General features: G+C 47.0%; 2 protein-coding genes across 5 annotated transcripts in view; one reads left to right on the top strand and one right to left on the bottom strand.

The window, feature by feature from the left end:
* Window positions 1-16,227, bottom strand: part of ARHGAP40 (Rho GTPase activating protein 40) — a 46,218-nt gene extending 29,991 nt beyond the window's left edge. The window contains exon 1 of one of the 3 annotated variants that reach the window (XM_065691580.1): window positions 16,064-16,227. Coding sequence is in view for 1 of the 3 variants with exons in the window: in XM_065691579.1 (XP_065547651.1) it covers window positions 2,011-2,108 (98 nt within the window). In the remaining 2 variants the exon portion in view is untranslated. Of the gene's footprint in view, window positions 1-2,010; window positions 2,276-15,870; window positions 16,026-16,063 lie in introns of those variants that run through there. The other 2 variants (XM_065691577.1, XM_065691579.1) reach the window with 2 other exon arrangements.
* Window positions 16,228-21,791: 5,564 nt separating this feature from the next.
* The window catches only part of ACTR5 (actin related protein 5), a 30,597-nt gene continuing 28,227 nt past the window's right edge, over window positions 21,792-24,161 (top strand). For both annotated transcript variants that reach the window (XR_010615290.1, XM_065691335.1), the window contains exons 1-2: window positions 21,792-22,601; window positions 23,877-24,106. Coding sequence is in view for 1 of the 2 variants with exons in the window: in XM_065691335.1 (XP_065547407.1) it covers window positions 21,807-22,601; window positions 23,877-24,106 (1,025 nt within the window). In the remaining variant the exon portion in view is untranslated. The remainder of the gene's footprint in view (window positions 22,602-23,876; window positions 24,107-24,161) is intronic.

Raw genomic sequence — 24,161 nt, 5'->3', positions numbered from 1 at the left:
ATCACAGAATCCGAACCCGGTTTGTGTTGAACAGAACTTAAAGCTCCTCCATGGGCAGGGACCCCTTCCACTGGAGCACCTTGCTCCAAGCCCCTGTGTCCAACCTGGCCTTGAGCACTGCCAGGGATGGGGCAGCCACAGCTTCTCTGGGCACCCTGTGCCAGCGCCTCAGCACCCTCACAGGGAAGAGCTTCTGCCTAAGAGCTCATCTCAGTCTCCCCTCGGGCAGGTTCAAGCCATTCCCCTTGGCCTGTCCCTACAGGCCCTTGTCCCAAGCCCCTCTCCAGGTTTCCTGTAGCCCATTTAGGCACTGAAAAAAGTCCCACAATTCACTTGCTGACCAGCACAAAGTAAGGAGGGGTTGAGAGATGTGCTGGAATCCAGATATATATTTCACGCATGAGAGGCTTAAGGATGCAGGAAGACAGGAAGCACAGTCATAATCTCCTTGTTTGGATTTCACAGGTAAGATTTATTAGAAAACAAAGTGCTTCGCTATTACATTGCCATGAAAAGTCTGCCCTTGGCTGTGATATATAACTAAGTCTGTAGCTCATACTGGAGCGGCGTCTCCAAGCCCAGCCGCAAGCCACCTCAGGGTACCAAAGCTTTACAAAACTGTGAGGAGAAGCATGAGGGAGGAAGAGCTGGCTCGGCAATGGCTTTTTCTCAACTGCTTTGGAGGCACGACACCACCATAGGTGCCTTCATGGGAACCCTGCGAGAATGCCACAGTTACTGCTGCAAAAATAAACACTTCAGTCAATGAATTAGCAGACCAGGATGGGTGGTGTATAGGTATGGTTTACAGGCATGGTATACAGGCATGTTTCAGGTCAATCTTAGCAGAAAGAATTCGTTATACACATACAAGACATTTCGTCTGCTGGCAGGTCCCAAATGCACAGATGGGAACTGCCACTTGCCAAGAGTTAACATTTTGGTCAAAGTTAGTGAGCAAGCTTGGGATTCCTGCTGTAGCACCTCTTTGTACCTGACCACAGAGGTGTTCTGGCACCAGCACAGACACTGGAACTCAACAAACTGGTTTGGCAAAACCAGATATTGTTACTGAATATTTTGATTTTTACAAAAAGAAGCCCTGCAATACTCAAGCTTTTAGTCCTGTTGTCTTACCCAAGTCATTTTAAAGTAAGTTATCATATCATTGCTGTGCCAGTGCCCATAAGATTACTTCCTTTTTTTTTTCTTTTTAATCTCAAACTTTGCCTGGGATCTCTCGAAGATTTCCTTTCTTGCTTCTACACACGGGGTCAGAGCATACTGAGAAAAATGACAAGTCAGACAGAAACATGAAAATGTGAGCTATGGTTAGAAATAGACTGACTGTGAACACATTCACACAAAAACAGATTTTGATTCCGGCAGCATGGAAATGTTCTGAAACTTAATGCAATTCCTAAGCTGATACAAGTATACATTAGATGAAGCCTTAAGCACACAGAGTATGGTGTTTGTCAAGCAAAGCAGTTAAAATTTCAGTTCAAGCCTTTAGTACACACACTTTGCATGATATTTGTAAATAAGCAGCTCTTGCCTTCATACAGCTCTGCAAATCATGGAACAGCCCTCAAGCCCCACAGGCTGACAGGGCAGCGTTACCACTGAATCCCAAGGGAACACACAGTCTGCATTTTAGATCCCCCCTCCAGTCCCACTTCCACAGCTTGCTGCACTCATAGAATCCCAGACTGGTTTGGGTTGGAAGGAACCTTAAAGCTCCCCCAGTTCCAGCCCCTGCCGCGGGCACTCCTCCCAGTTACAGAGTTAATTGAAAATAAAAAAAGAAAGAAGGGGGGTAACAGGCCTCATTTCAGGGTGAAGACAGTCAAAGCACTGGTTTAGAGATCATGTTGTAGCCTGCTCACCTCTCGAAAACCACCTGGCTTCCATCTATCCTGCCCCCAGTGCTGCCTTACCTCTGCGCCATGCCTGGGGGCGGAACAGGAGCAGCGACCACCCCGTACCCCGCTATCGCCCTGCCCGTACCTGCCGAGGCTGCCGAGCCGGGCAGGCGCCAGCACCTCCCGGGGCCCGGGGACCCCGCTGCAGGCTACGCCGGAGCCGGCCGAGCCGCGCTCAGCCATGTCCAAGCCGGGAGCAGAGCCGCGCTCAGTCCACCCGCTCCCCGCCAGCCGCCGCTCTGGAACGGAGCAGCCGCCGCAGCGCAGGGCGGTGACAACCAAGAGCTGCTCCGTGTCAGCCGCGAGGTACCGGCCGGGTGACCGCGAGCATCCTGTCCTTCCTCCGGGCGGACCGGGCAGAGGCGGCCGCGCAGCGCCCCTCAGCCTTCAAGGCAGCAGTGCCCGAGGCTGAGCCACCCGGTGGTGGACGCCGGGACGTGGTGAACGGGACAGCCCCACAGCCCGCCTCCAGCGCTCCGAGTGAGCTTGGAATAGCGACGAGCTATTGCCAAGCCCGGGCTGAACCTAAGGCTTGCTAAACATTAACTCAAGCCTCAGCCACGTGCTTTTTTACCAAGTAAATTCAGCGTTTCCTGAGCAGTGAGTAAATCCCAGCTGTGTGCAGACACTGGTGTTGAAAGAGCAGCACAAACCAGAACACCCGCAGGGAGTATTTTGCAAGATCCAGAGCCTCCTTTAAAATCTTATCAACAAGCAACATAGAAAAGGTGAAAGCAATCAGATTCCCAGAGCCATCCACAACAGGTTTTGTTCTTTCCTTGTTATTTTCTCCACCAAGCCTCATTCACAGTGTTTCTGTAACTTCCCTTTCTTCTAACACTTACTATTCCTAATTCCAAAGTTAAAGAGACAAGTAATTTATTTAAAGTCTCTTCTGCGAAGGCAGGCAAGGCACAAGTAATAATCCCACTCCAGGTTCCTGATATTCCCAGTAAGACTGGATCTATGGCTCAGTCTCCTCTGCCCCAACAGCTTCAAAGGCAGCAACATTATTTTAGAGACAATCCCTCTTAAAAGCAATGCAAAGAGGCCAGCTCAGGTTTGTTCTTACCCATTGACACAGCCAATTTCCAGCCACTGCTTTAGTCCAGCCACTTCCACCCCACCTTCTGAATATGCAGGCAATTTGCTGCAGAAGGAACGCTGCTCAATCCCAAACCTCAGCCCGCGGGGGCAGGTAAGGGGAGGATGTTTGGTCTGGGATGCTCCCAACTCCTCACACTAAGTACGCCAAAATACGCATGGGGATCCTTTCCTCCGCCCTCTTTCTTTTCCTACCCCCAATTCCTGCAGAACTTTATTCCTCCCCCAAAAATTTTAGACACCACGAAGGAAAGCAGGAGAAGAGCCCTCTAGTGAGAAGTAACCACTCTGCTAAAGGAGGGTAACCTCCAGGTAACTGAAGGTGCCTGTGGGAAAGCTCTGCACACTGGAGTCAGAGCCAGCTTCCCCTGCCTCCCTCTTGTTCCCGGTAAAGCCACAAGTCATGCATACACAGTGTCATATTTCTTATTTAGCTTATTCACTACAAGTGGTACTAATGAGAATTATAAGGGATACAACTCCAAGCTTAGGTTATGCATATGGCTCCTCTTCCATCAGCTCCAAAGCAAGACAAACTGCAGGATGCACCAGCTTGTGATATCCACACTTATAACCAAACCCATCCATGAGGAACAGCTTTTACAACAGCACCAAACTATACATAGGCAGCATAACACAGCATAACACAGACTGGTTTGTGTTGGAAGGGACCTTAAAGCTCCTCCAGCTTCAACCCCTGCCACAGGCAGGGACCCCTTCCACTGGAGCAGCTTGCTCCAAGCCCCTGTGTCCAACCTGGCCTCGAGCACTGCCAGGGATGGGGCAGCCACAGCTTCTCTGGGCACCCTGCGCCTCAGCGCCCTCACAGGGAAGAGCTTCTGCCTAAGATCTAATTATATAAATAAGATCTAATTATATAAATAAGATCTAATTATATAAATTTATATAATAAAGTCCTTAGCAATGTGCACAGAGCAAGTCAAAAACAGTTCTGATGCTCTTATTCAGGTATGCAGACAGCAGCTGCTGCAAAGCCATACTGGGCAGAAGCACAGACCATCATATGTGCCTATGCAAACTGCCCAGGATTTGAGACATGGGAGAGTAAGGAGGGACAACAAAAACATCCATGAGAGATGTGGCTGCCCTAAACTCTGCTGGTTTGACACACTCAGGAAAGTGTTATTTCTCCCCAGGGAGTACCCAGCCTTTCCAAAGGGCTTGCCACCAAGTGCACCTTGCTCTCAAACAAGCGGTTGGGTTTCAAGCAATTCCTTCTCCTGTACACAAAAGCACATCTAAGCTGCCAGTACTGCAAGTAGATGGGCACAGCAGCCCACAACTACATTTCTTTTATCCCCCGGTAGTGAGTTCCTTCTCATTAAATTTACTTCAGTCAGCTGCCTGTCCTTTTTGACTGTCAGATCATCAGACTGATATGCTGCCAGTCACTTGTACAAGTGAGCTTCCTAGTAGGGGTTTCTAACACAGGAGGAAAAATTCAGCTGGGTTTGTTCCACAACTGAGGCAAATTTAAAGTATCCAGAATGAAGACAGCATTCTTTAATAGCACATTCAGTTCTGATTCCTCATATAAAGCACTGCACAAGCATTACTGAAGGTTTAACATCTCTGTGGATAACAGCTGCACTACTACCTACAGCCTTTCACACACTCACTCTTGTCTGGACTGGTTATTCATGGTATTAGAAAGAATAATCAGCAAATTTATTTCCTAGCTTGTGAGAAAAGATGTGGAGGAATAAGACATGAGGCCAGCTGAGTCTGCATTTTCAGCCAGCGTGATTCAGGGTAAATATTTCCACTCCAGTTTCGAGCTCTCCAGCATGTTTCATGCCCTAGGACAGTCTTCCTGGCGTCATTAGAGATGAGCCAAGCTCACTAGGATGAGATCGTCTAGACCACAGGAGCTGAATCTTACTCAAATACGGCCGCTTTACTCAAATGAATCACTGGTACACTGTCATCGTCACAGCTTTCATGCACGAGTTATTTCTGAAGGCATCTACACACCCTGACAGACTCACATGACTTGGCTTGTGCAGAAAACCCAACTTTTTTTGGAATCAAAAAGTAGGGGAAAAAAAAAATACAACACGTTTCTGAAAAACTGGGAATTTCAGCTGGGCTGGAATTTCAGGCTGGAGATCAGAAGACTCCAGGAATCCTCTGCCAGATCACCAGCCTGGGAGACCTGCCCCTGAACACTGCCTGGCAGTACTTGGCATCAGGGCCTTCAGGTTAGCTGGAACACAATGTCCACAAGCTGCATGCCAAGATCCTGCAGCATTTTGGTCTTCAAGCACTCCCAAAATAATGTGTGACCATGAAAATCAAATGTGAGCAAAAGGCCCTGCAACATGAAGTAGACCGGAAAAACCTGGACATAACACATAATTCTTTCTTCTTCACAGGTTTGTTTTTACAGAGTGAAATATTAGAAAATATTCAATAATGTTAGGAAGGCTTGAAAATATTTATCCTCTTTCGACCTCATCACATCCCAAGAAAATCCTCAAGTAGTGTTACTCATCCGTCACGTGGACCCATTAAGATCAAGAGATGATTACAGCTTCTGGAGCCACCAAGGAAGGGAGATTACCCAAGTCCCAGCATGCTGGCAGCCTGTAGGGGAGGTAGGACCCAGCCTGCGGGTCTGGGTAAGTAGTGTGGTCCCCAGCAGCCAGGCCTGCACTGCCCGAGCTGGGGAGCAAACCAGCACCCCTCAGCAGAACGGTGTCAGGAGGCCACAGCAACACCAAGGCCCTGCAAAGTTCTTCTGCTCAAGACTTTACTTCATGAGACCAGACCTAATTTGTCATCCTTGGGGGCTCTTCATCATGGAGCTGCTGGAGCAATTTCAGAGGAGGCCACAGAGATGCTGTAAGGGCTGGAGCCAGGCTGAGAGAGCTGGGCTGGGGCAGCCTGGAGAAGAGAAGGCTCCTGAAGGGGAGACCTGAGAGCAGCTCCAGTGCCTAAAGGGGCTGCGGGAAACCTGGAGAGGGGCTTGGGACAAGGGCCTGTAGGGACAGGCCAAGGGGAATGGCTTGAACCTGCCCGAGGGGAGACTGAGATGAGCTCTTAGGCAGAAGCTCTTCCTTGTGAGGGTGCTGAGGCACTGGCACAGGATGGCCAGCTGTGGTTGCCCCATCCCACCTGCTCTAGTGGAAGGTGTCCCTGCCTGTGGGAGGGGACTGAAACTGGATGAGCTTTAAGGTCCCTTCCAACCCAAACCATTCCACAATTCTGATCCTACCAGGGAGAGATACAAGCATGGCCACAGGAGCATGGATATCAACCCAGTACAAGCAGAGAGGTAAAGTGACACCTTCCCCAACAGCCCAGCATCACCCCCTTGACCCTTCCTGCTCTATCAACACATCAGGCATCTCAGACCCAATGATGAACAGTCAGACCTTGCCTACCGTAAAACCCAACCTGCCTGCAGCCACAGCTGTATGTCAGAGCACACAATCTGCTTTATTGTACCCAAGAGCTGTAAGAAACGGAGGATTACAACTTCAGGCAAAAGACAAATAGCAACAACAGATGCTTCCTCAGCTGAGTCTGTTTGTATGCAGATGACTATTAATCTCATGTTTAAGAAATAAACAGAAAACAACACTGGGAAAAGGAGGAACCCCTGGTATCTGACAGGATGCAATGCTGTAGTAGAGCAGGACCAGTAGGCAGTCAAAGCCAGAGCCATTTTATCACGTCACCATCAGAAGCAGCAGCTGTGAGCAGGGATCTTGACAAGACACAGCCCAGTGGTTGCGTACATGGCTGCCTCCAGTTGCATTTGACAATGTCATGGCTTGGGGGAGTGAAGGAGGAGGGGAAAAATCTAAGATCATCCACTAGTTAGACACAGATGTATATTCAGATAAGTGAACTGCAAGGTTGTTTTAACCTAATTAGTACTGTAAATGTAACTTAAACCAGCCAAAATATTTCCACTGCTCAAGGAAGAGCTACAACAATAGCAGGAAGCACTAAGACACAGCAGCTATTCTTAATACTCAAAAACACTTATTCTGATGAATAACCAAGACTTGCTTGCTAATTTAAATTGAGTATGCTTCTGCTTCCTGGGCATTTTCAGACTATATAAAATTAGAAGACTTAGCAGGTTTCCAAGGATGACCTTTTTTACCTCCCTGCTCACATGCCTGACACCTACCGGCTGTTCACACTCCCCAGTTCACATCCCCACCTGCTTTACAAGTCTCATTCTGATTTTTTCAAGCTGGATTTCCTGATCCCTCCTGGGAAATGCTGGGGGCAGAGCTACAAATAGGAAGAGTGTCAGAAATGGACTACCTTATTCTGCTGTCTCAGTTCTCAGCCCTAAGACATGATAAATTAGGTTGTCATCTTGTTTATTTCCTTCACCATAATCACAAGCAGCAGGATGGGCTCCATGGGCTGAACTCACTATGAGTCAGTATGTTTTCGGGCATCCCACAAGAGTTACTGCCCAAAGAATGCCAAACATCCACTCCTGAAAGAAGTCATGCACATGGCACAGCCCTACAGTCAGCGCAGAGCGAATGGTTCAGAGCTACCAAGGTTATGAGATAACTGAACAATAGCTACTCATAGCTTGACTCAGATAAGCTGGAGTTTTAGCAAGGATAGTAAGACAAGGGGAGGGTAAAAGTAGGAGTGACCTGATCCCAGGTGCACAACTAAGTTAGTTATTAAGACTAAAAGTGAAACATCTAAGGACCAGAGCATGGACAAAGTACAAAAGAAATTTTCAAAGCAATGCCTCATTTTGTTGTTTGGGGTTGTTTTGATAGATTTTAGTATCTTATCGTTTTAGAAACCTCCCCAGAAGCTTTTGTATTGGGTCAAACTAACTGAAACAATTTCAAGAGATAAGGCTAGAACACTCCTCTCTGTGTCTTGAAGCTTGTCTTGTTGAATGATTACAAGAAAAACTAAATCCATTTACCTAAATACTCCTAATTCAAGATCTAGAGAAAAATATTTATCCAATAGGTTCCCACACATTGTCTCTACATATGTGGATATAAGGCATTTACTTGGGAATGCAATGCCGCTGTGCTCATTTGTGGGTAGGACATCATCCATCAGCCTCTGAGCAGGAGAATACGGCGATTCCTGCCTCTCATCAGGAGCAGCACTTTTACAGATCCCAACTGCCTAATCAGCGATTTCCAAAATGAAAATAAAATCTAATACAGCCCAGCAGCAGAAGCTTTTATTGAGCAGTCAGGCAATAGTAAGTGCCAACTATTCTACTCATAAGCAAGTTGTGCTTGTACTCAGAACTGCCATCATTTATCCTAACAGGCTTCCATTCTACTTTATCATCTCTTTAGCAGCAACAGGTCTATCAGGAGGAATCCAAACTCTGTGTGTAGACAGATTACAAGTTGCCCATAATTTGTGTTTATCGACATTCTCCTTCTTTGTCTTTTAGAAGAGAGCTGGGATAGAAGCAGAATGGGGCCCTGCTTTAAAGGCTGAGAAGTCAGTCAGCTGCCACTAGTTTTGCTGCGCTGGCACCCTGCTCTGAAGTCACCACACAGAGCTTGTTTGTACTATTTTCATCTATAAATCATGCAACAGCTGGAACAAAACTGGTTGAGATGCCGAATTGCACAATACAGCTCACTGACTCTTACAGAGCTGTTAGTAGTCACGAGTTTGTTAACTCATCAGAGGAGGGCTTGTTTTTCCAAAATATGCATGATGAACTTTTATTAGACAAGTCTTCATGAAAACCAGGACTGGGAGATTTCAGGCATGATCTAGGACCAAAACCACAGGATGAAAGAGTTTGATACAGACATTCCTAAACAGCTTTGTAGTGCAGAATTTAAAGGAATAAAAACACAGGGCAGGTGAGCTCAGTGGTGGAAGATCATCTCAAGGATCGGGTGGGGACTAGAGCAGTGCCTGTAAATCCCTGCATGTTCTCTCTTGTATGAACCCCCCCTGCTCTAACAGCAGCAGATTGGACATTGAAGTCTCAGGTGTCAATATCAAGAGATGCTGCAAGACAGATTTTTATTCTTCAGTTTACACCTGGTGTGCAAGCTCAGAGTAATGCAGTGCTATTGCAAACACAAAAAGATGACATCTCATACGTCATCCACTGGATAGGCACCTTTGAATCCAGCAAGTTAAAGAAGCAGAAATCAATTTGGATTCACAAGTATACTGAAAATTACAAAGATTTCATAAAACTAAGGATAGATACACAACCAGTGAATTATAGCAACTATATTATATATATTTTTTGTCATCTCTGTTATGAGGAGGGATTGCAGGAGCTGTGCCTGTTTAGTCTAGAAAAGAGGAGACTGAAGGGATTTCATCAATGCAGATCAGTATCTGAAAGGCAGGTGCCAGGAGGATGGTGCCAGACTCTTTTCAGTGCTGCCCAGTGACAGGATGAGGAGCAATGGCCATAAACCAAAGCACAACAAGTTTCATCTCAACATGAGGAAGAACTTCTTTACACTGAGGGTGTCAGAGCACTGGAACAGGCTGCCCAGGGGGGCTGTGGGGTCCCCCTCTCCAGAGACATTCTAAAACCACCCAGACACATTCCTGTGTAACTTGCTCTGGGTGGGCCTGCCTTGGCAAGGGGTTGGACTGGAAGATCTCCAGAGGTCACTTCGAATCCTAACCATTCTGTGAGCTGTGTTTTACCTCACAGCTCTGGCAAGTCTGATGAACTCTTATAACCCAACCAACACTCAGAACTATCTGCTTTAACCAGGCTGGTCTAAGCAATCAAATTCTTGAACAATGTCCATTTTCTGACATAGGCATCTTTTGACTGCAGCTGCTGGCTCAGACTCCTGCTCAGGTTTTGTCCCAGCACAGCCCAATCCTGATCTGTGCTGGGAGCAGCACCACGGGGCTAAAGCAAGAGCTACGCATGCACCAGATACAGAGGAAAGGAGGAGGCAAGCCTGCTGTCCTTGCAGCTGTGCAAAAGCAACTGCTGGGCAGTTTCTGATAAGACTTAAACTCTTCAGAATTAACTGGAACAACCCACAGGAACAATAGAAACCATACTTCCATGGTGGAAAATGTAAGTACATCACCTTCGAGCTAACCAATATGCACTGTTGAGGTTCCCAGGCTTCCCACTGTGATACCTCCACTATGACAGAGGAGGAAGGATGAGCAATCCCCACCAACAGCTGGGAAACAGGCTTCCTCATAAGCATGCAAGTTAGGGAATTTATGAACTCCTGAAGTAAGGAACTGGAGAACTAACGAATAACACTGGCCCACTGAAAGAGGACTGAGCCTTGTTTGATTTGTTCCTAATGAGCTCCTGTAATAAAGTTGGATTCACAGCGTACATCCTCCTGTAACCTTGAGAGGTGCAAATGAACCATGACACTTGACTCAGCACCACTATCAGAACTACTCCTTGTATAGGACTGAACTATATTCGTAAATCCCCAGCTAGCAACCAAGCAGCAGCTTCTTGACTTTTTACAAAGACTAGTTTTTCTTTGCTATCTGCTTTGTTAACAATGAGGTAATGCTAATCCTGTACAAAACTGCACAGACCTCACGAGCAGAGTTCTTAGGAAAGCCTTACAGAAGCAATTCCCTGGTCCTACTTACAGATTTGCCCCATCATGTGTCTCTCTCACCCAGGCTAGTTTTAATTTCAGCTAACACAGAGCTGCAACTAGAATGAACTTCCCAAAAGCCCTTCTCCAAGAAGTTTTTTCCATGGTGTGTGTTAGTATTTAATAAAGCCTTGAATTTTCCCAACTGACCTGGCAGCTCTGTGCTTGCTCCCCACTTCCTGGCCTGCAAACATCCGGCAGCTTCACTCCTGCTCTATGACAGCCAAGAGAGCATAGGAAGCATGAAGTGAATGAACTCTGCAACTCTCGGATTTGAGGTATCGTTAGGACTACTCCCAGGAGGCATCCTTCCTCTCCCATTAGTCAAAGGAAATACTGTGCCTAAATACAGCTGTTACCTTTATCTACTTTTACCCTTCTTATGCACAAGCTGGAGTGAGTCCAGGATTCTGGAATATTTGACCAAAACAAGGGTATCACAGATCAGCTGCAGGGATGTATATATTGCAGCCTCATGTCTACCTTCCGCTATGAGGCATGCAGGGATTTCCTTCCACTGTTAGCCCTGCCATTTTCAAACATTAACATTGTCTGGGCTTTACCTTGACCGAGAAAAACAACTTTCATCAGCAAGGCTGTATTTATTCATTGCCTGGAGAGGATATCCTTCCAGTTCCATTATATATTGGCCACCTGTTATGGACCTTGCAAGAGTTACACGCTCTGTTCACTCAAGAGCCTCCACAAACCTTCGATGCAAGAAATATTGCTTCCATTTCCAGTGCTGGTCACTTGGTTAGGGCTGTCAGGACTATGATCAAGCAGGAAAGATGGGGGTTCAAGCACTGGAACATGCTCAGTTGCATACATACAGAGACACTGAGAAATCTGAGCTGCCAGACTCCAGCATAACCATTAATTTGGCAACAGCAGTGAAAAGGCTTTGAGAGCAGTTGAATGGCAAGTCCCCATCAGCAAGACAGCCTCATGCACAAGCTTCAGAGCCATTATGCAGTAGTCACCTTCCCAAACCAGCAGTACTACAACAGTCCTTCCAATGCCCCAGCAATGCCACCTCATTAAGTGGCCCAGGTGGGGATAACCGAGAAGTATAAATGTTAACTCTTGGCCAGGAGCCTGCTGTCACTGCTTCATCAATACACAGGCTGCCTGTGAAGCTACCACCAAACTACCATCACACAACAATCAAGCAGCCTCTTGCCACTGTCCTCACCAGATCCTGGACAGTCCATTCCAAAACCACACATAACATGTAGCAGTACCAACCTCCACTGCCAAAGTCCATCGTCCTAGAAGGATCCTTCTATGAAAGGGCAAAACAGCACAAAGAGATAAGTCCATTAGCACCACAAAATCAAAAAACAGGCCTTCACGCACTACAGGTGTGCTTGCTCATGGAAATGCTGAGGTCTCTACTATTGCATTCAGTGCTTAGTTGCGTTTTCAAAGCTCAGGCTCCACCGTATGATGGAAGCACATATGTTCACGTGAACATCTCACAGACCATAGGCCACAGTACTCAGGTAACCAAGGACATTGAAAGTATCACAGACGGACTCAAGTTCATATTATATAAAAACTAAACAGCTCTCAGGCAACTAGTGAATAATGAGCTTGCCAGACATTGTACAGGAAGATTTGAGGGTCCCGAAACATCTCCCTCTAAGAACAACATGAAAACGACACGAAAGACTGGCCAGAATAGTTTATTTTAACAGTTTTTAACCCCTCACTGAGGTTTGCCCTATTATGTTTCTATATGACAACAGCAGAGCTCCCTTCATGCTTTGCCAGCACAGAGGATTTGGTGAGAAAGATCCTCATTGAATCACAGAAGACCTGTGTTTCACAGGCAGCTCAAGAGTCCAGGCACTAGCAGCCCAGGGCCTGATGGAATAAGCTATGCAGATGGAAATAATTATGTAGGAAGGGAAAGACTCCTGCATGCATGGAGCAACATCTCACTAAAACTGAAGCCTCTCACCAACACATTCCAGACTCCTGGAGTAATCTGCTTTGGGGAATATGCTTTAAACTACATCAGCTTTGTATTTCTGACTCCAAACTTCACAAAGCATACTCCCCTGCAAACTGACCAAATGGTCTTGCCAAACAGCAACACATACCAGAAAGTTCATAAATATTTGAATCTAAAACCTATTTAGAGACCTAGCTTTTCAAGCAACAAGCTCTGATTTCAGACAAGCTTTTCACTACACAACACACTTGGGAGGGTTTACCCACACCATGAGCGATGCTGCATTCAATGGCTTCTACCTAAAGTCCATGGCATGAAATAACAAATAAATCATACAAGCCATATTTGATATGTAGAATATCAAATTGAAGTGCCTTATATAACTCAAAATAATGTATCTTAGCAGGCAATAATTGATTAGAAATATCAAACTAAGGGCAGCCTTTTCAAGCCAGCTGCATAAAGAATATTTCATATAATGTGTTGCAGGAGAAAAATAACTCCAGCAGGTTTCAGTTAGGTCTCACTGCCATATGGATTTTACATCTGCAGTAGGAAGGCTCAAACACCATGTCATGTCACAACTAAGACAGTTTTATGTCTCCAACAGAAAGCACTTAAACTGCTTGAAATAGAAGCATATGGGCCATAATATCCCAAATTAAGCAAACATTTTGCCGAACTGAGACATACAACGCTAGGATATACTGTATGCTTAGTCATACTTGGTAGCCTCTCAATTTTAAAGGATAAAGTTTAGTACTCTCCTCACCCAAGCAAAGCAGAAGACCCCAGTGTAAGTCACACAGTCATTCTTAACCAGGTACTAAAGGGGTGGGAGGTCCTTTACTCCTATGCAGAGAAGGCCACTGTCTCCCTCAGCAGTTTACATGTGCTACCACAAGAACATGTGAAGGGCTCCTTAGGTTACCACCTCATCCAACCTCCTTTCAAGCAGGGGAAAAACGGAACCCAGACCAGGTTGCTGAGAGGTTTAGCCAGTTGGGTTTTATAAAGGGCTAAGGTGCCGCTGCATCCGTGGGCCCCCATTTCAACACCCCCCTGCACTCAAAGGGAGTGGTGTTTTTCCTTAAGGGGAGCTGGACCCTCACCCATTTCAATTTATAAAGCTTTGTCAAGTGACATGATTCTCCAACCAACTAATTACAGATGCTATGAACTGGAAAACCGCACCCACAGGTTTTTCCTTTCAGCATCAATAACACCATCTAAAAAACCCATGTCTTGGTTAGACAAGAGCTGTGGTGCTGCTGCTGCACCCTCTTGGGGCACAAGGGACCAGGAGCCAAATCTTCAGCATTATTTTTGTACATGCAGCTGGATCCAAGGACCCCAAATTCCTCTTTACTAAAACCAGATGTCAGCCAAGTTAAATCATCCCATGAACTCCTCCAGAAGGATATAAACAGCCACAGCTCACCCAGATGTTACTGAGAGAGGCCCTGCTGACACGTTAAGGGATTCCAGTGTGCTGTGAGACCTTATCTTTATGCTCTGACATACTACTTTCAGATGAGTTTGTCACTTAAATACATCAGAACATATTAGGTCACTGGAGTTTATACTAAAGTTTGGGTCTTTTACCAACTTGTTCCAGAGTTCTGAGCTCAGAGGAGGAGAAAAACGGTATCGACATTTTTCAGTGTACAATACTTCCAAATAGTCTTAATATTCAGCAAAATCCAATCTTGTAACATGCCTGCAACACAAATGCTTCACAAGTAAGATGAGGAAAAAGACTGGTAGTGCAAAAGGTCACAAAACATCCATGGCACAGATAGGTGCACAGAAATGCAGGCTGCCCTCTCCCAGGAGGCTTAATCTCAGCCAAAAGAGACTATCAAAACACAGCTCTCACCAATACTGGGCCCCAAAGTGTTGCAGCCAGGTTTTGGTATCACGTTTTTTCAGCTAAGAAAACTATGTACAGAAGGGCTCTGGGACAGAGGCGTGGGAGAAATGAAGGCTCGTACCAGGTGAACAAGAGTGAACTTGGAAGTGAATTAAATCCAAAACAACACAAAAATCTTAAAGAAAAAAACCCATGAAAAAAACCCACAAAGAACCCCGAATGAACAAAAAAACAATCCACAACAAAAAAAAAAACAATAACAACAAAAAACAACAACAACAAAACAATCCAAAAAACACCTCCAAAAAACTTTTTTAAAAGTATCTGTAACTTTTGTAACCAGTGCCAACAATCACACTGGCAGGAGCCTTAAAACAGTATCTGCAAGCTCTAATGCTGCTGCTGACACCCGGAAAACAGCTTTTGCACATAACAGCTAAGGGAAATTAAATCCCACTGATGCTATTCAATGCTTGCAGATGACAAGGCAGCTGAAAGGTCATCTCCATCCACACTGTGAGCTTCAAATGCTCAGCAAAGACAGGCACAGGGCAGGCATCACAGCTAGATCCAGGGAAAGAAGTATTTTAACAAAGGTGGACCACAGCAGAAAGCCTACAGGGCTCAACCTGAGTCCCTACATCTGCAGATCAGGACCCATTCACCAGGTCAGGTTCACTCATCACCAACCTCTTGCAAGAGGCGTGGAGCCACAGCAGAGGCAAAACAGCCTTTCTATGCTACTTCCAGCCAAGTCACCACACAGAAGTTCCATTTTTAACAGATAAATATTTAGTCATGCATTACTACTCAGCTAAGAGACGGAAAAAACAGGTTTAAACCACTCTTGCCATCAGCGTATCTGTGGTACTGAAGAACTTTGCAGGAACCGCTAATTGCTGGAGTAGGTTTCTCAAGCAGGTTTCACATGCTGGCAGCAGATTCCCTGCTGTTACGGTGCCCCTGCAAGCAACGGCCAGCCCAGCCAAGGCAAAGCTATTCCAAGAGTATCTGCACAGACGAAAACAACCCAAAGTGTATACTTCGGTACCACCAGGCTTTAAGAAATCAGTATGCAATACAAGAAGCAACATTCTGCTAGCCCTTCAGGTGTTTTACTGACAGACCTCAGTCCAGCTACTCTTCTGCAGCGATGACCACATCAAGATGTTTTTAATTTGAACTGCAGCATTTTGGCAACTGCCTCAAGATAATGAGATTTCCGATTGAACTGAGATTAACAAAGAGACCAACGTTTTCCCTGCCCGTGCAGGGGGTTGGAACTGGATGATCTTTAAAGTCCCTTCCAACCCAGACCACTCTGGGATTCTACCTTCGAGCAGCCTGAACAAGCGAAACCCGCAGAGGAAGGAGGCAGCCCCAGCGGTTCACCTGCAAGGTGAGGTCCTTCCTGGCCACACGTGCAAGTCCACATGGGCCGGGTGGGAAAGGAAGAGAAACCTTCAGCTACCAGCGAGCGCTGCCCCCGGGGCGGCGGCTGGACAGCCCCGCTGCTCGCAGCGCCTCCGGCAGCAGCACCCGCGCCCGGGACGCAGCCCGGTCCCGCCGCCGAGCACCCCCCTACCTGCGGGGCCCGCGCCGCGGAGGAGCAGAAGCGGAGGAGCGCGGGCCGGTCCCTGCGCCCGCGGTACCGCCCGGGCTGGGCAGGGCCCCACGGACCGGATCCCACCCCGCTCCACGGGCCGGGAGCCGCCCCCCGCACGGGAGCGCCGCGGCGCAGCTGGGCCCCTGCGGGGCTCCGGGAGAGGCGGGGCAGTTGCTCCCCCGCGCCAGCGGTGGCTGTGCCCAGCCCCGCAGCACCGACCCCGACACCGCCCGGCCCGGGACACGCGCCGCGGAGAGGGAGCGACGTGGCGCCCCCGGCGAACGGTCCTTTGAGTCCGAGGGGTTTTGCTGCATAAAGGAGCTGCGAAAATAAAGCCGCAGACAAGTTTTGTTTAATGCACACGGCTCCGGACGGGTACTGGGACCTGTAGAATTCAGGGGAGGAGGAGGGATAGACGAGTAAACTTAACCAAGGCACGCTTCATCATCAGTGCAGGCAGTTACTGTCACACAGCCAGCCCTTCTGAGGGACGCTGCTTCTTCACAAGGTGAGCAGAGGTATTCGCCACAAGTGGTAACGTGCTTTCTGGGATGTGACCTCCTAATTCAGGTCCTCCTTAAAAAAAGTTTGTTGAATGTGTGCAAAGAGCTGTTCTGTTCATAGCCCAGTGACTGGATAAACCCTTAGGCCACAAAATCATGGCTCATCCCTGTCCCACCAGCCTCAGTGCGGTCCCTTAAATCGAGTTGTTGTCAAGTGCCTCCAAGCGGTAATCTAAACTCACCACACACAGCCTGCCAGCTGTGCTGGAAAGCCAAGCGCATTCTGAACAGAAACAGAAGAAATGCACACTCAGTACCTGTGAAGGACTTAATTATTTCTTGTTAATTGGAGGTAAGCTTGTTTCATTTCTTAGAAACTTTATTTCCTACTTTGAGAACTGACAAGTTAGAGATCAGAAAAGTGCTAAGTGCGGCATGAGTAATCACTGAGCTGTACTGCATGTAAGCTTCAGTAAGAATGGCTAGTGAGAGCGCTTGCCTTGATCTTGTTTGAAATAGAAGGTTAGTAGTAATGAGAGCATTACCAGTCCTTACAAAGGAGGAACTCGTCCTATGAAGCGGGAGACGGGCAGAGCACACACCCAAGCACTGCACAAGAGGCTGGATGCTGTCATCCATTTAACATTTAGTCAGTCAATACTGTGCAGAGGTGGCTCTCTGAACATCATCGCTGCGTTCCAGTCTCCTCCACAAGACTGAAGCTAACAGCCTGCTGCTCTTCAGCCTCAGGGAGCCCAGGGTTTTCACAAGTCTTTGACTCAGCAAAACAAACAGCTGAGCCATGTAGATAATCAGAGAGGATGGCAGCGCTTGAATCCTCAGGACGTTAGAGATCTGTAGCAACTGGCAGACAAAGTTCCAGGTGAGAGAAGAAAGCATGGTACACAATAGCTGATGAAGAAAAAGAGGAACAGAATTGTCATGGCAGTGACATATTTAGGAGGTTCAATTTTCAGTTGGATATAAGGGAGACAATTGCTTGTTCCCTTCCCTCACCCACCCAAGCAAGATTTTCAGTATGAGTATTAAGTTCTATGAGACAAGTTCAAATACTGGTTCTTCAAGCTGCTGTGTTCAAATCATTACTTGTATGCACAAAGAGCTCTAGAAGAACCAAATGGTACCTTAGGTAAGTCCAGGCTCACTCTTAACATTGTTTCTCTACCCTTTGAACAACATTTTAATAAAATAATGTTACTGCACTGACCTGGTACTGCCACGGTGGTGTTAATGGTATAAAAAAATCTTCTGACTTGAGAAATTACTGATTCCATGCTAAGGCTTAGCTTCAGGGTTAGGCAAACAACTGAAGCAATTTAAGGTGATACGAGTCCTTCGCTATCCTGGCCTAACGAAGGTTACCCCTCCAGCACAACTTGTGGAAGTAAATGCGAGTACCTCAGTTGCTGCAATTCAAAAATCCCAGCAAAGTAAATGAGGAGACAGGACTGTGAATAGTGACAGTGGAGGCACAGGCCAGCTTTCCCTTCTGAGACCTTTCTGCAAAGGAACATACAGTCAAGGCACAGGGAAGAAGACGACACACAAGACACTAAGCTCCTCCATGGCTTCAAATAGATCTTCTGGGATTTGTGTAAAGCCTAAGAGGATTGGGACTGTCATGTCTGCAAAGTGACTCCTGGCTTCAGCTCTTATTAAGTAAGGGAAACACATTTTTAGTCACATACTCCACTGTAAGAAATCTAAAGCTGCTTTTAAGAGTACACAATGTCAGCTGATATCAGCCGTACATACAAGGAGAGTTTCTGTACGCAGCTAAGTTGAACTTGTTCTTTTAGAGAAACAGGTAACAACTGTCACTGTTTCAAATACAATTCTCAATTACTTTCAAAATATTTATTTATATATTTATATAGTACACACAAATAATAGTTATTCTATAGAATTCTGGGTTACCTTCACTTTGTCTACAACAGGAATAATTCCAAATTGGGAAGACAAAAAGAAACCCCTTGTTAGTCATTATCAAGCAGAAACTGATCTTGCAGCTTTCTCTTACTCAAGAAGCCAGGGAGTCAGGCAGAGGTGGAAAAAAATCAGCTGAGAAACAAAAGTGGCAGACACGCATAGAGGTAGTCTGGTGACCCTACTCACCGTCATGGTGTTACAGAAATCGCTCTTCTCAATATGCAAATATCTTATCTTCTGGCTACGAAACCAGCTGTTTGAGATTATAGCAAAAAGACTTAGCTTTTGGCTTTCTGGATTTGAACTCAGATAAGCAGGCTTAGACTTCAACTTTCCTGCAGATGATTGCACCTCTCCTTCCATTTCTATACTAGATGTGTCATTCCGGTTTTCTTCTTCTGTTGGTTCAACTTCAAATTTAGAATCAGAATCAGGCTCATCAGAAGACTGTTTGTTTACTTCTTCTGCAATGGGCAGCTGTGCTAGAAAGAGGTTTAAAAAGAACATGTAAAATACCTGCACATGGCTTCAATCTAGCTGACAGCCTTGCATGTTCTATCTAGGAGCTCAGCAAGGTTCTTCTGAATCTTTTTCAGCCTAAATAAAGGATTTCTAAACCCAAGTAGGCATTAAGAGGCCTGTACAAGTGTCTGACTTTTACTAATTTTCTTAATCAGCAACTATGTTAAAGGAGGAGCTGAAACACCCCCCACTTTTTACTTGTGCGTGACGTAAACTAGCATAAAATAAGCAGACAACTGAATTCATTAGGAAACTATTAAAAAGGACACCATTTCAATTTTCTCTCTTAAGAGTGATTGAGAAACATGATAATGCTCTAATCCTGTAAATACACTACTATGTAAAAATATAGTAATGGCTTAGTCTTATTGATTCAAATGGAATTTAGAGCACTTATAGAAATTGTTGGAGGCCTGGTGCTAAAACAGTCACTATAGTGCCAGAAAATGTGAAGGTAAATGTAGTTAAGCATAACCTGAAAGTCTTATTCAAAGCATCAAGAGATTCCAGAGTTACTCTGCGAGGGCAAAAAGCTGACACTGATGTGTACGTGGCATAGCTGCCCTTTACCTATGCAAAATAGGTATTTTATTCTGCTCTTCAGACATGAGCAGCAAGCCATGCCTGTGCTGCTCAGGGTAGCTTGTACAACTGGCCAGCCTCTTGAAACCTGCACTTTCTAATTACTGTGTCTGATTACCCACAAGGGCCACGTGGGGGTATAGAGGGAAGATACTTCACTACTGAAGGAAGCAGGGGCAGTAAATAGCATCAGCTCTCTGCTAAACCTGCAAAATGGGAGCTGAAAGTAAAAAATCCGTGGTGAACACATGCAAGATGGATAAGGAGGAAGGAGTACAAGTCATCACTGAGGTGAGTACCACTTGTTCTGCTGTGCCTCATTGTGGCTATTCCTATGTGACCTATCATAGGACTGGCTACCACATTATTAAGAATAGAGGGCACCAAATAAAGTTAAAGATTGCTAAAGTAAAATTCTAATTTTAATTCCAATTCTTATTTTCCTTCCTACAGCTGTTCTGCAAAGGCAGAATCACTGTTTTTGAACTTAGGTTTGATTCCTCAGCCAGGATTGCTTATGCTTCAGTATTAGAGCAAGCTACTAAGGCTTTATCCTCCTGAGTACACCAATAAGCCTATTATTAACCTAAACCAAAGCCTGTTATCGGTTACTGACATATTAGAAATAAGAATCAGTGATGGACTGGAAAGAAGAGCAAAATACACAAATAAATGAAAATGCATGTCCTGCTCCCTCCACAGATTTTCTATCAGCACTGATAAAAGAATCCCTCAACAGCTCCTGGTACCACCCCCCACCCCCAGAAGAGGAGAAGTATGAGAGAACTGTAATGAAAGTGTACAAAGTTAGAGGGTGAGGTTAGCTTTCTTAAATTACCTGTGAAAAAAAAGGGAGAGGGTAAGGAAAAACAGCAGCAGCAGCTTGTCTTACAAGCATTTCTAACAGAAAAGCGTAATAATTTGAGTTTGCTACCAACAGTACTAAAAAAGCCCTTTACTTTCCTTCTGTGACAAGTGGCATTAGTCTAAAAATAGCTAGCAGAGTGCTTTGAACATGAAGCATGCAGAAGCATTTTATCTGGTCAACTGCAGAACTTACCTTCATTAAGGAGAAGCTGTAGCCAGATAATCATTAGGATCAACAGCATTACAAATGGCAAACAAAACCAGAAGAAAAGCAGAGGAAAGGTCAGCTCATTCACCAAAGGAACCACAGGATACTTCATTGCTTGCTTCAGGTTACACTAAGTTTAGACTAGCTTGCCTGATCTGCTCTACCTTTTAATAACTCTCATTGCATCACTGTGTTAATCACAAGCAGACAGCTGATATACTCTGCATGGTTAGCAAAAGGGACAGCAACTGAGAGAGCATCAGATTTGATTGTCCTTTGCTATTTAAAGGATAAACACAAACTAGGAAGCTTTCAAGGCTTATGTTAAAACAATAGCTAAAGGTCTGTTTATATATGGGAGATAACCAAGTGCTTCAGCTACTTTGAAACTGGGTAGCCAAGGTTGCTTTTGAAAAGTTGGTAAAACAGGATCAACCCTGCAGTGGTGGGTATCATAGAATCATGGAATGATTTGGGCTGGAAGGAACTTAAAGCTCATCCAGTTCCAATCCCTGCCATGGGCAGAGACACCTTTGTATTTTAATTGCCTTTCTAGCTCCCTTCCCTGAAGAAAGGCAAGTTAGCACGCTTTACAGGATATGTCTGTAAATGTATTGCTGAATAATGAAGCAGTTCAGTGGTGATCAAAGTAGGCACTGACAGTGTGGCTTCAGCAACTTAACATTCATCAGACTGTTTCTCCTTTAATAAAATAAAGCCATTATTTATCACCTCACAGGCGGCTGTTTGGCTAAATTAATCCTTTGTGTAGCTCTTGGTACCCCTCAGGGGAGAGCAGCTACATAAGTGCACATTATGAGTTGCATGCAGTTAATTCCTTGCTCGTGTGCCTGTGTGTTTTTATGCAGTGATGGTCCCTTGAAATTAGACTTTTAACCCCCGAGATCTAAATGAACTTTGCAAATTTTTATTAATTCACGTTACTAACACTTTAGTATCACTGTGTGACAAAAGCAGCTATTACCCTTATTCTGCGCACGGGGTAAATAAGAAAAGCCGTTCACGACCCGAGCTTTGACAAGGCTGAGTGTTTGCAGCCGCACTTCCAGCAGCGGGGGGCTGCGGGTCGATGGCGTTTCTGACCACCAGGGGCAGCGACAGCAGTAACGGATCCCAGCCCGGCAGCGGAGACCTCAGTTCGCGGGTGGCTCGGCCCGCCCTGACCCCGCCGTGCCCCGCGTCCCAGGGCAGGGGCACGAGAAGGGCGCAGCGGAGGCTCCGGGAGGGCCGCTCGTCCTCCGCCCCGACCGCAGGGGGCGCCCTTCTTGCCGTGGCGCGGGGACAGCGCAGGCCGCGGGCGCCATCCCGGCCGCAGCTTCTCGTCCCCGAGGCCGCTGTCAGGCTGCAGCCTGCGGGCAGAGGGCGCCGCTGCGGGGCCGGCAGCGGGGGCGCAGCCTGCCCGCTCCCCGGGGCCCCTCGCCCCGCCCGGAACGAGTGTCGGCGCCCGCGTTCTCGGCCGGAGGGAGGCGAGAGGCGCACCATGGCGGCGGCCTCACGAGTGTTCTCGTTCCGCGACGTGCGCTGGTCCCCCGACCCGGTGCTGGAACCGGGCTCGGCTGTGCGGACGCCGCAGCCGGTGCCGCTGGTGATCGACAACGGCTCCTTCCAGACGCGGGCGGGCTGGGCCTGCGCCGACCCCGCCGTCCCCGCCGAGCCGCTGCTACAGTTCCGCTCGCTGGCGGCGCGCAACCGCGGGGCCCGCGGCGGGATCGGCGCCGAGACGCAGGTGGGCAACGACCTGGGGAGCCCCGAGCCCCTGCGCTGGCTGCTCCGCTCGCCCTTCGACCGCAACGTGCCCGTGCAGCTGGAGCTGCAGGAGCTGCTCCTCGACCACGTCTTCCAGCGCCTCGGCGTCAGCTCGCAGGTAGGGCAGGGCAGGCCGGGGCAGGTTGGGTGGGTGCGCGGCGGGATGCGGGTCCCGGCAGCGCCCCGGAGTGTCCTGGGGCGTTGCGTTGTCCCCTCCTGGCAGATGCGCGGCCCTGGGCAGCCTCCTGTGATGACCCGGGCCCGGCGCTCCGCGGGAGTGCCCTTTGAACTCCGCTGTTCTCGCAGCTTCTTCATAGCTGTGAAATAAAAGGAGAGTGGGACGATACAGCTACGGTGTGAGAGGTTTGGACTGCAGCATCTCGTCAGGCTGTGGCCAGTGTCAGCGGCTGGTTTTTGAGAGGGACATTAAAGATTGTTGGTTTTGACTACTTGTTTTGTATCCCCAGGGGGACTGAAAGTTGCTCCTCAGATCATGAAGACTTTTGCCTTTTTGAGCTTTACCTGGTGCTCAGCTGCTTTTCTCCAGTTTTCACGTGTGCTTCATCTCCTCAGTGCATAGATTTAAATTTTTAGTAGTTTGTATATGCTTTAAAAATCCATTCTCCTCCCCCTTAGGAGTTTATTCTTTGGTTGAATGAACATTCAAAGCCTTGATATAGACAAAGGTTCTTTTTTGCCGCCTTCCGCACTAGATATAATTTAACTTACATGATTTGTAGCCTGCACAAAAAAACGCTTTCTCGTTGGGGTTTAGAAGAATCCTTGCTGGTGCTTAAAGGAGAAGCAAGGATAAATATCCATGGATATCAAAGGAGGCGATCCTGCCTCTCTACTCTGCTCTCATGAGACCCCATTTGGAGCACTGTGTGCAGTTCTGGTGTCCCCAGCATAAGGACATGGAGCTGTTGGAGCAAGTCCAGAGGAGGCCACGAGGATGATCAGGGGCTGGAGCACTTCCTGCATGGAGACAGGCTGAGAATATTGAGGCTGTTCAGCCTGGGGAAGAGAAACTGCGTGGAGACCTCAGAGCAGCTTCCAGTGTCTGAAGGGGGCTACAAGGATGCCAGAGAGGGTCTTTTCATCAGGGGCTGTAGCAATAGGACAATGGATGATGGGTTCAAACTGAAATAGGGGAAGCTCAGGTTAGATATAAAGAAGATGCTCTTTAATGTGAGGTCTGGCACAGGTTGTCCAGAGAAGAGGTAAATGCTTTATCCCTGGCAGTGTTTAAGGCCAGGTTGGACAGAGCCTTGGGCTCTTAGGGTGAGGTGTCCCTGCCCATGGCAAGGGGTTGGAACTAGATCTGTTCCAATACTAATGATTCTGTGATTTTCCCTTCATACCTTTATTATTTTTCTCTTGTCCCTTACAGGGTTGTGTTGATCATCCAGTCGTTCTGACAGAAGCAGTATGCAATCCTCTCTATTCGAGACAAATGATGTCGGAGCTGCTCTTTGAATGTTACCAAGTGCCAAAAGTGTCCTATGGCATAGATAGCTTGTACAGTTTTTACCACAACAGAAGTGAGAACTGGCCCTGCAGTGGTTTGGTGATATCTTCAGGTTATCAGTGTACCCACATTTTGCCAGTCTTGGAAGGCAGGTGAGTGAGTTCTTGGTGTCTTGAGTACAGTGCAGCCCTTCTTTGTCAGCCGTTG

Source organism: Lathamus discolor, chromosome 11 (assembly GCF_037157495.1).
Source record: "Lathamus discolor isolate bLatDis1 chromosome 11, bLatDis1.hap1, whole genome shotgun sequence".
NCBI classification, from domain to species: Eukaryota; Metazoa; Chordata; class Aves; order Psittaciformes; family Psittacidae; genus Lathamus; species Lathamus discolor.
This window is presented reverse-complemented; position numbering and strand designations above follow the sequence as displayed.